Below are 13536 nucleotides of genomic sequence, written 5' to 3'. Positions count from 1 at the left end.
AAACTACCACAGACTGGGTGGTTGACAGACCTTTATTTCTCACAGTTCTGGAGGTGGGAGGTTCAAGATCAAGGTGCTGGCAGGATTGGTGTTGGGTGAGAGCCTGTCTCCTGGTTCCTAGACAGACTTCTTTAAGCTGTGTCCTCATATGGCAGAAGGGGTAAAGGAGCTCTCAGGGCCTCTTTTATAAGGGAACTGATCCCATTCACTGTGAACTCACAGGCCACCAGTTTGTTCGGGTGGCTTTAAAGAGGCACACTTGTAAGATTCTACCGTGAGCCGTTTCCTTCAAAAATTGTGGTTTTAAAGTAAAAGATATCTTATTAGTTTGATTTGTCCATCATTTACCAAGTGGTGCATAGCCCGTGTTCCAAACAATGTGTGCTTCGCCATATTTGAAATGGTGTTGCATTGAATTAATATTATTTCAGATTTCTTCTGGTGACCGTGATACAATCGTACCGACCACTGAGTGATTTGCTCAGTCCAGTGGAAAATGTATCTGTCCTGTCAAAACTCTTATTTTCGTCTCTTAAATAATTCATCCCTAATGGTAATTTAAGAAGTCTGTTTAATATACTAAAAAATACCCTGAGAAACACCGTATGTCACCGTTCCTGTGAGGCCAGAATCCAGGACAGCTTAACGGGGTCCTCAGCTCAGGGTGTCACAGGCCGCAGTCAAAATGTCAGCCAGTCTGTGTTCTCAGCTAGAGGCTCACCAGGAAAAGAAGTCGGCTTCCAAGATCACTTAGGATGTTGGCAGAATCTGCTTCCTTTCTGTCGTAGTACTGAGAACTTCAGTTTTCTGCTGTCTCCTGGAGGCCGTCCTCAGCTCCCAGCAGGCTGGCCACAGTCCCCTCCACGTGGCCCTCTCCATAGGCAGTGTGCAGTGTAACAGCTTGCTCTTCAAGGCAAGCAGGAGAATGAGAGCATTCGTTTCTAGCATGACTGAGCCTTACACAGGATGCCATAATCATGGGATTCCTGTCCAGTCACCTGTGCCCTACTCTGGTTAGGAGCAAGTCACGGGTCCCACCCACACTCAAGGGGAGGGATTATACAAAGTCAAGAACACAGGAGGAGGGACCATAGGGGTACGGTAGAGTCTGCCATAGAATTTCCAGTGCCCTAAATACTGCCTGGCACATGGTAGACAGTAAGTGCTGGTAGTTGATTGAATTAATGTTGCAGCCATTACTTTTTGAACCACGTATTGCTTTTTTTTCCCAAGTCTGTGGTTTATCATCTGGTTTTATTTATTACACGTTTTGATATGTAGGAAAGGTTAAATTTTAATTTAGACAAATCAACCAAATTTTCCCTTGGTTTGTTACGTTACTTTACATCTCAAGGTGCCCTTCTCCTATCTAGAGATCAGATAAATATTTGCCTCTATTTTCACGTAGATTCTTAATGATTTCTTTCTTTCTTTTTTTTTTTTTTTTACATTTAACTCTGACCTATCTAGTAGGTTAAGAACTAGATGGAGAGTTGTAACATGATACAGTGAGTAATCCTTTTTTTCTCCACTAATCTTTGCTACCTTATTTAGCTATATTGAGTTATTATATACTTGCTGCTGGACTCTCTATACTGTTTCATTTATTTGCCATTCTCTTCTTGCTTTAATTACACACTTACAAAATACAGCATTTACAAAAAAATTTTCATTAAAAAATAAAAATTATAGCATCACCAGTCAGAAATGCCAAAGAAGTTACTATCAGACTCATTCAGTGTAATAATTAGGTACATGGTCTAAGCTGTTTTAACAGAGAGACTGAAAATACAGAGGCTCAAATAAAATTGAAACGTTTTGGTATTTTGTGTAACTGTGCAAAGGTATGTGTAGTCCAGAGCTAGAGAGGCAGTCCTTCTCCACCATCATCTAGGGACCCAGGCTCCTTCCACCCCATAGCTGTCCAACCCCCAGGGTGCTGTCCTGGTGTGTGTGGCATAGCTGTCTCACCCTTACATCCATGCTCCGGTCTATGGAAAGGGAGTGGTGGAAGTCCTGGGAAAGTGCCTTGGCCTTTGAGCTCATGAGCCAGAAATGGCGTATTATTTTTCCTTGCATCCCTTTCATTTAGACTAAACCATGTTATAAAGAAGATGTGGTGTGTATGTATGTGTGTGTGTATATATATATGTGTGTGTGTGTGTGTGTGTGTGTATGTGTATATATATGTGTATACACACACACAAACACAATGGAATATTACTCTGTGATAAAAAGGAATGAAATCTGCCATTTGCAATAATGTGGATGGAAATAGAGTGTATTAAGCTAAGCTAAATAAATCACAGAAAGACAAATATATGATTTCACTCTTGTGAAGTTAAAGAAACAAAACAGATGAACATAGGGGAAAGAAAGGAAAAATAAGATTAAAAACAGAGAGGGAGGCAAATTATAAGAGACTCTTAAATACAGAGAACAAACTGAAAGTGGCTGGAGGGGTATTGGGCAGGGATTGGGCTAAATGGGTGATGGGCATTAAGGAGGGCACTTCTTGGGATGAGCACTGAGCGTTACATGTAAGTGATGAATCACTAAATTCTACTCCTGAAATCATTAGTACACTGTATGTTAACTAACTTGCATTTAAATAAAATTTAAAAATTAAAAAAAAATAGGCTAAACCATGTTGCCACATCCACCTTCAAGAGAGGTTAGGAAATATGGTATCCAACTGGGCGGACATGGATTTGGCTAAAATTTAGGAGGATCTGTTATTAAACAGAAGGAGAAGGGGTATCAAGGACAGCTAATGGCCTTTGCCCCAGCCCAGGATCCATAGCTACAAATAACCGTATTTAACAGGAAAAGAATGATCATTTTTGTCAAGTGAAAAGTCAGCCTTTGGATATGACCATAAAATATAAATATGTCCTGGTTTTTGGTTTTAGATGGCCAGTAACCTGTGTGCCAGGTAGCATTCTGTGCCAGTCTTGAATGCCAACAGGAAGTCACTGGACAGCAAACCTCTTCCAGGATCACAACTGGGCTATTGAAGTAACTCGAAAAAGAGGAAAAAAAGAGCTGAGGCCATGGCAAAAAGAAACCGAGTTCGGTCTACCTCTCCTCCAGATGGAGGCTGGGGCTGGATGATTGTGGCTGGCTGTTTCCTTGTTACCATCTGTACTCGGGCAGTCACCAGGTAGGTGGGATTTTCTTCTAGATTTATTAAGATGATCTGGCTTGTCTTTTCTTCTAAGTCTGCTTCGTTCTATTTCTGAACCTCTCATTGTGAAAATATCTGTTTATAGGTACAGGGTGTGTGTGTGTGTTTGTGTGTGTGTGTGTATTTCTTTTGCTTGGATATCTTTTTCTTTGCCAGGAATGTGATTTTCTAATACCTGAAAGTCCTGGATAGTGGTGTCTTCTATAATATCTGGCACATACACCTGAAATGTGAGGACATTTTTAGACTAAATGTTGTGGCTATTCCAGCCGTTTGTTTTCGTAAACAGCTCATCCCAGAAAAGAAAAATACATAAGGTCAAAACAATCCTTGAAAACCTCTTGGCTCACCAGATACTGAGCTGTTGGAAAGCTTAATACCTAGAATTTAAATTCTTCTGCTTCCTTTTACATTTGGCTGGAGGCTAAGTTCTAGGTTGAAGGAAAGTAACAGCGTTAAGTACAGGCTTCTCTCATTCTTGTTCATTTCTCCTCGTTCTTTTATCCAAGGCCCTATTGTTGAATATGCTTAAGTTAAACCCATGTACATTGGGACTCATTCGTCTCACTTATATTTGGAGTAAATGTATGCTTGAGGTCTGCATGTGCTAGCTCTTCCCTCTACTTATGCCTTCATTGAAGTAGAACTCTTTATTCTTCTCTGGCAACACACCCTTAGCAGTGACCGAACGTAATTTGCCCTGAAAACTTTATTTGATGACATCATCAATAAAAGCATCAGTAACAAATATATAACGCAGGAAATAAGCAGGCTCTTTGTGTTTGGTAAAATAAGAGTTGGTTGATTATGTATCATAGAAACCTATAGATTTGTTTAACATAATATGGTATTGGGTCTGGTTTTTTTTTTTTTTTTTTTTCCATCTCTATCATGGGTCTTGTGTTGTGGGTATGAGGAGTCATAGAGTTAAAAAGGAATCTTTTGGTTCTTACATGCGGAAGCTCCCATCATTTCCATCATGGAAAAGTTCTGGAAGTGACTTCAGTGCTTTATAAGGAGGTTGATATCTTTATAAGGAGGTAGTGGAGTCTTCATGACCCCTTTTATTTATTTATTTATTTATTTATTTATTTATTTATTTTAACGTTTATTTATTTTTGAGACAGAGAGAGAGCATGAACGGGGGAGGGTCAGAGAGAGAGAGGAAGACACAGAATCTGAAACAGGCTCCAGGCTCTGAGCCATCAGCACAGAGCCCGATGCGGGGCTTGAACTCACGAACCGTGAGATCATGACCTGAGCCGGACGCTTAACCGACTGAGCCACCCAGGCGCCCCTCATGACCCCTCTTAGATGGAATAGTTTTATATGTCCCCACGAATAGATTAGGACACTGGTGCTAACATAGGTTAAGTGACTTCCCTACAGTTTTGGTCTAGTGGGACAGAACTGGACCGGATTTCTAGCCTTTTTTACTTCTTGTCTTGTTTACTTGCCATTGCATGTGCACATGTAATCCACCAACTCTTTCCAACACAAACCAGATTATCTTCCTATCTCATTATTTCTCACACATGCACCGTATCTGCCCCATCTTCCATACACATGTATATATTCACACACATATCCTCTGTTAGTGCCTTTTCATTGTGAGGAGTGATTACTTCAGTCTTCACCTTTGTTCTGCTCTAAGATGCAGGCACTTTGAGGAAGTTCTGTGGCCAGTTCCTTGTCCCCTGAAACACTCTGCACCTTATCCTGTAGAACAGTGTGGTATCGCCAGACGTAGGTTTTTTTAAAAATTGCCTTGGTGATGGAATCGTCGTCTTAAGATCTTACTTCCTAATCTCCATATGGTTGTCACACCAGTGATGAGAAGTCATGGTGCCAGGGGACAGCTGTTCCTAAATTCTTCTAACGGAGGCTCTCTACCCTCCTTGTCCTGTTGGCAATTAGTCATGTTAGTTGTCACCCCAATTCACGTACAAACAACTGCACATTAAGGCTTGGAGACATCTGGATTGTTTGAGTGTTGTACTCTGAAACTATGGAAGTGACTTGGGGCAGGTGTCTGTAGAAAATTGAGGACTTACCCCAAGGACACTGATTTCTTGATGGTCTTTTATGCTCATTGGCATCTTATATGGCTTGTCTTGTTTGGCAGGACATTGAATCTCATTTTTTTTTTCTCAATCACAGTGGAATTGCTGTGGAACCCATGACTGTCACCCAAGGCTGAAAATCTTGCATATTTTTTTCGGTTGTATCCTTAAGTTTTCAACTTCAAGTTAATGGAAATCAAGTTCCCTAATATCTAGCTATACGTTCATTGAGGACAATGCTCTATCTAGGTGTCTTCCAAAAACACAGAGATGCTGGAACACCGCCTGGTAGGCTCGGGCACAAATAACTGAAATCCAAATCCAAATGGGCTAAGTATACATCGGATAAAAACAGCGTGTAAAATAACACTGGTGAGAGAGGGGTTAATTCTGATCTGGGAGTTCAGGACAGCTTTCAAGAGAAGTTGTCCCTGGAGTGAAGTCTTGAAGAGTGGATACTATTTGGCCAGGAGGAAATGAGAGGGAGAGAGGTTTCAAGCTGCATTAGATGCATGCACTTTATTTGCTTTCCTCACTTTGTGATAACAGTGGGCAGTCCCCCTTCCTGAACTGCTAAGGGTTTAGCCAGAAACCAGAAGAGCGTTGTGGCAGGTAGCAAAGACCTGTTCTCAGAGGTTAATGGGAGAGGCTGAGAGGGGCATAGCTGAGCCGAATTAAGTTTAGAGGAGAAAAGTGCAAAGGCACGGCCAGCATTGGAACTCAGTGTCATGAACAGGCAGCAGCCAATAGGACTGGAGATAGGGCCAAGGAAAGCGGCCCCTAGGGTGATTTGTCAAGTCAGAGGATCAGTGCCTATTGTGCAATTAAGTCTTTTTTTCCCTGTTTAAACTGTATACTTAAAAATTAAACCATGGGGCACCTGGGTGGCTCAGTTGGTTAAGCGGCCGACTTCAGCTCAGGTCACGATCTCGCGGTCCGTTGCGTTCGAGCCCCGCGTCGGGCTCTGGGCTGATGGCTCGGAGCCTGGAGCCTGTTTCAGATTCTGTGTCTCCCTCTCTCTGACCCTCCCCCTGTTCATGCTCTATCTCTCCCTGTCTCAAAAATAAATAAAATGTTTAAAAAAAAAATTAAACCATACTTCCAGGTGCTAAAAATTTGAACAATACAGAGATGCATAAAATAGTCTTTTTCTCATCGCTTCCTGAATGCCAGTTTCACTGCCCAAAGTTAACCTTGTTATTAGCTTCTTCAGGTGTGCCCCCCCCCCCAATTTAAGAACCTTATATCCATCTGTAAAGCATATTATTATTCTTTTCATTGACACCAATAGGATCATACCGCACACACTGTTTTGAACTTATTATTATTATTATTTTTTGCTTAATAATATCTCTTGGAAGTATTTCCATATTCAGCACATACAGCTCTACCTCACTGAAAAATAACAGCTTAAGATTCCATCACAAGGATGTGTGCATAATTGATTTAACACATTTTGATTGAAGGACTTATATTATTCCCTGGGTTTTGATTTACAAACAATGCTACATACAGTCATGATCCAGACCACTTTAAAATCAACTTTCAACTCTTGCCTTGTAACTGACGATGCTGCCTTACACGTAAAGTTTACATAAAGCTCGAAGTTGTCTAGGCTATTAAAGCTGTCATTCTCATTTATTTATACTCTCTGTTCATTAATGTGTGTTGAGTACTTATTTTTTGCCTCAAGATATCTTATTACCAAACACATTCTCTATTTCAAGAATCACATTTCATCGTGAAATTATGTGACGTTCTGTTTGTAAACTGACAGCTTGAGTTGGAGTTGATGGTTGAAAAAGCAATACTTGATTTGAATGTTCAAAGAAAACCTCCAGCTGTAAGACCTAACTTTTCTCAGGGCACCTGGGTGGCTCAGTCAGTTGAGTGTCTGACTCTTGATTTCAGCTCAGGTCATGATCCCAGAGTTGTGGGATCAAGCCCTGCGTCAGATTCTGCACTGAGCTTGGAGACTGCTTAAGATTCTCTTTCTCTCTCTCCCTCTGCCCCTCTCCCCCACTCACTCTCTCTCTCTCAAATTAAAATAATAATAAATAAAATAAAAAATAAAAGTAGTACATGCTCATCAAAAAAAAAATTCAGAAAGTAAAAGGAAAACAAAAGTTCTATAAAAAAGAGCACCTGGGTGGCTCAGTTGGTTGAGTGTCTGACTCTTGATTTCAGCTCAGGCCATGATCTCATGGTTCGTGAGTTCGAGCCTCACACTGGGCTCTGTGCTGACAGAATGGAGTCTGCTTGGAATTCTTTCTCTCCCACTCTCTCTCTGCTCCCCCCCCCACTCTCAAATGAAATATTTTTAAAAAGTTATATTAAAAAAAGACCTATTTTTCTTGACATCTTTTGGATCCAAATTAACTTAGTTGCAGTAGATGCCTAGAGTCCTGTGGAATTGGGGGGCTCTTTTAACAATGGCTGAATTCCTATAAATAGTAGCTAATGTTAGCTGAGTACTTGTTCTGTGCTGGTTAACATCGTTCCAAGCACTTTTCATTTATTAAATCATTTAGTCCTTGAAACAACACACAGAGGTCGAATAATGTGTCCAGAGTCACAAGGGTAGTGAGTAGTACTGCTTTTAACTACTAGGCTACACTGGCCAGTGGATCACTTCCACATTGATGCACTGGATGATTTCATCAACTGGAGGACCGTCTTTCCCAAATACCAGATGTTGTCAACATCTAACTCTATAGGAGCCAGAGAAGAAGTTTTATTTTTTGATTATTTTTTCTTTAAAAATTTTTTTTAAAAAATGTTTATTGATTTTTGACAGAGAGAGAGAGAGAGAGAGAGAGAGAGACAGAGCTCAAGTGGTGTGGTGGGGTGGGGGGTGGGAGGTGGGCAGAGAGATAGGGAGACACAGAATCCCAGCAGGCTCCAGGCTCCGCACTGTCGGCACAGAGCCCGACACAGGGCTCAAACCCGTGGACCGTGAGATCAAGACCTCAGCCTAAGTCGGATGCTCAACCGACTGAGCCACCCAGGCGCCCCAAGATTTTTCTTTCTTTTTAAGAAATCTCTACACCCGACAAGGGGCTCAAACCCACAACCCCGAGGTTAAGAGTCACATGCTCCATCAACTGAGCCAGCCAGGTGCCTTGAGAAGAATTTTATAGCAGAGTGGCAAGATGGAGATACTAGGCATGTTGGCCCCTTGAGGGAGAGTATCTTTGAGAATGGTATTTCATACAGATGACACTTGCGTGATAATTTTGTTCCCTTATTCTTAGGAACAGAGCTTATCAACCACTGAAGGATGATACTTGCATGATAATTTTGTTTCCTTATTCTTAGGAACAGAGCCTATCAACCACTGAAGGATGTTAGGAGTTGTTTGCTACTGAGCATGATCTAATGAATGCATTATGACTGATCCAGTTATGCTTATCAAACTGCTTATTTGAGAAATGAGGAAAAGAGACTCTGAGAGATTAAGAAGCTTTATTCAAACTCTCAGTTACTCAGTGTGAGGATCAGCGATCAGGACCCAGCTTTCCTGACACATCAGATGCACAGATTTTCCAAAGGACAATAAAAATTATTTCTGGAGTGAGAAGCACGTGTGCTCCCGATAGCATTTATTTTCTTTAAGGTCATGCCTGTGTTTAGAAGCCATAAATTATGGAACTTTACCATTTGAAAAGTACTTTTTTCCCTTTTGAGAACAAGTAAGAAGTGATACTTGTTTTTTGAAAGTCGCAGTCAATCAGAAGCATGTTCATGGTTATTAAATTTTGCCTCTGGCAAGCCTATTCACATGGTTAGATAAGAATCTCGGGTATTATTTTTGAACTTTGCATACCTAAAGTTTGACTGATATGACTAATCAGGTCAGTTAAGAAAACCATCAATCAGAAAACTGAACAGCAATAAAACGAGATAAAAAAAGTCACAAGAGACAAACATAGTCGCACAAACATGAAATCCCTCAGAATGATTTAGTGAAGAGAAGAGACTGGCTTACCATCGCAAAATGTCTTCTCATCATCTGGGACCCTTTTTTCTTAGTCACCCCATGTTCTTTCCCATCTCTAGCTTCGGGATCTTCCTCCTACTGATACTTCATTCTGCCAGCTTATGAACTCAGATTCTTCACATCTCTACTTCACCTTATCTGGCTACACGTTCCTGGTCAGCCACCCTCTAGTCTTCCTCTTCCCTTTCTCATTCACGTCCTTGAAGTTGCCGTTCAACCTTTTTTACTTCCTTCACTTCTAGTCACTTCTTTACCAACGCTAATCCTTCCTTCCTTCTTTCTTTCCTCCCTGCGATACCTTGAACCTTGAACAGTATTTAATGAACACCCAGGTAATGATATGAGATCCAGTGCGGACATGGTCTTTGCTGTGACAGAGCAACAGTCTAGTGGAGAATGCAAACAAATGCAAAGGGAATCGCCATATCCCTGTAGCGTGGTAGGTGTCCCGCACGTCATGTAAACACTTACGAGAGGTATTAAGCCCAGACTCAGGTTGTCAGGGAGGCCTTCCTGGAGGAGTTGACTATTAATGTTTATTTTTGAGAGAGAGACAGAGCATGAGCAGGTGAGGGCAGAGAGAGAGGGAGCCCCAGAATCTGAAGCAGGCTCCAGGCTCCGAGCTCTCAGCACAGAGCCCGATGCGGGGCTCAAGCTCCTGAACCGTGAGAACGTGACCTGAGCCGAAGTCTGACGCTTAATCGACGGAGCCACCCGGGTGCCCCTGGAGGAGTTGACTAATATCTTTAGACTACAAGAATGAGGGCAGCTGAGAGAGCAGCCTAGAAAAGAAGAAAACTCTTTAATGCTCAGAGGTGTGAAAATGTATGGGTGGTATGTTGAAAGTGATGGAAATAAGTTCAGTCTGGCTGAAATGAGGAATGCATGGTGTAGGTTAGGGGAAACACTGAGAAGGGTCAACTCCTGCGGGGTCTCAGAAGTCATGTTAAAGAGTTTGAAGCGTCAGGATCTCTTTTGTGTTCTAGTAAGGTCACTGACCATTGCATATAAAATGTACAGAAGGCAGCCAAGTGTGAATTCAGGGAGATGAGTTAGGAAGGTTTGGGCTGCAGTCCAGGAGAGAAGTATGGGCATGAATTATGAATGATAAGGGGAATGGAGAGCTGTGGAGGCATTTGAGAGCTATGTATAAGGTAGAATAAAACCTGACCATAGATTAGATCAGTGGTTCTCAACCAGGCTGATTTTGACCTCCAGGGAACAGTGGGCAATGTTTGGAGACATTTGGGGGGGTGGAGGCCAGGGATGCCACCAAACACTGTATGATACCCAGGACAACCCCTAAAACCAAGAGTTGTCTTTGTTAAAGATGATGGCCAAAATGTCAGTAGTACTTGGGTTGAGAAACCCAGGCTAACGATAACTTAACTATTTTGATAATGAGGCGATGTCTATGAAATTGTTATTCTCTTTTAAGTTTATTTATTTATTTTGAGAGAGAGAGAGAGGGAGAGAGCATGCATGTGCACACACGGGCAAGGGGCAAAGAGAGAGGGAGAGAGAGAATCCCAAGCGCTCTCTGCGCTGTGAGTGCAGAGCCCGAGGTGGGTCTCTATCTCACAGACTCACACAGTGAGGTCATGACCTGAGCTGAAATCAAGAGTCGGATGCTTAACCACCTGAGCGCCTCCAGGTGCCCCTTCATGGAGTTTTTAATTTGCTCTTCAGTGTTCTTACTAGCATGAGTTTACCATTCATCTTTACATCCCGCAATCCCAGTTCTGAACACAAACGTGAGCGTTGAACTCATATGCGGAATCACTGGAGCTCAGGCACGTGTATGTATTTCATTTTCACCAGAACAGGGGAAACCCTGCACCAAAAAACAAAACAAAACAAAACAAAACAACCCCTACCGTTTTCTCTTCGTTTCTTGATGCACTCACTTTCTGTCAACATTCTCTATCTTCCACTTCCTGATGAATAAGGGAAGACAGAGCAGGAAGGGGAAAGGAACGGTGGGTAGCCCTACCTTTCTTTTTTCCTCCACGTCATGATTTTCAGCGTAAGTGGTTGGCTAGTAAAATACAGAGACATAACCTGAGTCGGAAAGGATACGGGAATCCTCAGTGCTTTGTGTTTCCTAAAACACTGTTGCTTGCTTTCTGCATTTGAAACAAGTTCTGATTTGAAAGGAAAGCATGGCCTCTCTCAGGAGTGAGAGCCTTCCTCCCCCTACCCCCATGCTTACTCAGTTGTCCATGTAACATAACTTGCACACACTCTGAGTCTAACCCAACTCCCACACATTGTGAGTCTACCAGAGTTTGCGTGTCTAATACCACACGTGTCCATGGGAAGGCGGAGAGTCGCAAACACGTGGTGCGTGTATCTCCTCTGCTCGCGTGCATGCCCTGTCGTTCCTTTGGACTTTACGTACAAAACATGAATTCAGAGATGAACGTGTTAGAAATTTTAAGACCGTGACAGCTGAAATTCTATGCTTCTGAGTGCCAGATTCTGTGCGATTGCAGAGGATGCACGCTGGGAAAGCTGGCCCTGCCTAACACAGTTGTCCTGGTTCTACCTGATTCTCCTCCTTCTTCTTTTTTCTCCATCACCCGCCTTCACATCTAGCAGCAACTGGAAAGGGCTGGGGAGAGAAATAACAGGTTACTGCGGGCTGCTGAAGCATGATGGGTTAGACGGTAGCCCTATCCAGAGAGACGACCTCCTATCTCATCCTCACCAAGACCTGATCCTTCCCTGGCTGTAATCGAGTACTAAAAGCTCCTGCCCTGAATTGGGAAACTTGCTAATCTGTATGACATTCATTCCAACTTGCACAGTGATACAAATCATTGTTCTAAAATCACTTACATCATTTTTTCCTGAGTAATTAACAATTTTTCAGTGTAAAGTTTCTCTGTCTCTGTATGTCTGTCTGTCTGTCTCTCTCTCTCTCTCGTGATTATTTATAATTTCACCATTCACATATAATGACTGGGTACTTTTTTGGTTTTTTCTGTATTTATATGAACTATGATTTTATCAAAATAAGCCTTTACTTTGTAAACTACTTTGTTTTACTTAACATTGTATTGTGAATTTTTTCCCAAATCAATAAATATATACCAAATCATCATTTTTAACACCTAAAAATATTTCATTTTATTGATGTCAAAATTTACTTAGCCAGTCCCTTATTGATGGGCAAATAGGTTGGTTACAATATTTGGCCTTTATAAATAGTTCTCTAAAATATATCCTTTTATGTGTATCTATTATTACTATTATTATCATCATTTGATTATTACCTTTTGTTAAAACCTAGAACTGAAATTGCTGGGAGAGGAGATGTAGAACTCCTTTTATTGAGAGAGAGAGAAAGAGAGAGAGCAGAGGATGGGCAGAAAGAATCCCAAGCCCCGACATGGGGCCCGATCCCATGAATTGTGAGATCGTGACCTGAGCCAAAATCAAGAGTGGAATGCTTAACTGGCTGAGCCACCCAGGCACCCTGAGAGATGTATAATTCTTAATTGTCAAATTGTAACTTGTGAAACAACCTCTTAGAAGTCACAGATGTTGGTGAAATATGAAGATAAGAAAGAACCCATATTTTTTTTTTTTTCAACATTTTTTATTTATTTTTGGGACAGAGAGAGACAGAGCATGAACGGGGGAGGGGCAGAGAGAGAGGGAGACACAGAATCGGAAACAGGCTCCAGCCTCCGAGCCATCAGCCCAGAGCCTGACGCGGGGCTCGAACTCACGGACCGAGAGATCGTGACCTGGCTGAAGTCGGACGCTTAACCGACTGCGCCACCCAGGCGCCCCAAGAACCCATATTTTTGACCTGCCATATTTCCCATAAAACCTTCCCTACAGCGGTGATCCTCATATCCACTTGGCTTCAGCAGCCTTTCTCATGGATGAACATTCCTTCTCATCCTTTAGAGTGGCTCTGTGGCCGTTGGGCCATTCTGACTTCCTACTTACTATGGCCCAGCAATGTACCACTGAAAACCAATTAAACCAGCTGAACCAGAATTTGAACAGCTGAACCAGAATTTGAAGCTGTGGTTTTGATCCATGCTTATTCTTTTTTTTTTTTTTTTTTGTATAAAATTCTTGCACTGTATTTTTCAGATGTATTTCCATTTTTTTTGTGGAGTTCCAGACATACTTCACTCAGGATTATGCACAAACAGCTTGGATCCATTCCATTGTAGACTGTGTGACCATGCTCTGTGGTGAGTATCACCAGGGCTAGACAATTATTGGTTACTCTTGAACTGTACGTGACACTGGCCTTCCACTGC

General features: G+C 41.9%; 1 protein-coding gene across 1 annotated transcript in view; it reads left to right on the top strand.

Annotated features, from left to right (window-relative positions):
• SLC16A12 (solute carrier family 16 member 12) overlaps positions 1 to 13536 on the top strand; it is a 78172-nt gene that overhangs the window by 51755 nt on the left and 12881 nt on the right. Inside the window, 3 exon segments of the mRNA XM_049645384.1 lie at positions 2913 to 3049; positions 3052 to 3163; positions 13364 to 13467. Coding sequence (XP_049501341.1) covers positions 2959 to 3049; positions 3052 to 3163; positions 13364 to 13467 — 307 coding nt within the window. The 5' untranslated portion in view covers positions 2913 to 2958.

This window comes from Panthera uncia, chromosome D2 (assembly GCF_023721935.1).
Source record: "Panthera uncia isolate 11264 chromosome D2, Puncia_PCG_1.0, whole genome shotgun sequence".
In the NCBI taxonomy this organism is placed as follows: domain Eukaryota; kingdom Metazoa; phylum Chordata; class Mammalia; order Carnivora; family Felidae; genus Panthera; species Panthera uncia.
This window is presented reverse-complemented; position numbering and strand designations above follow the sequence as displayed.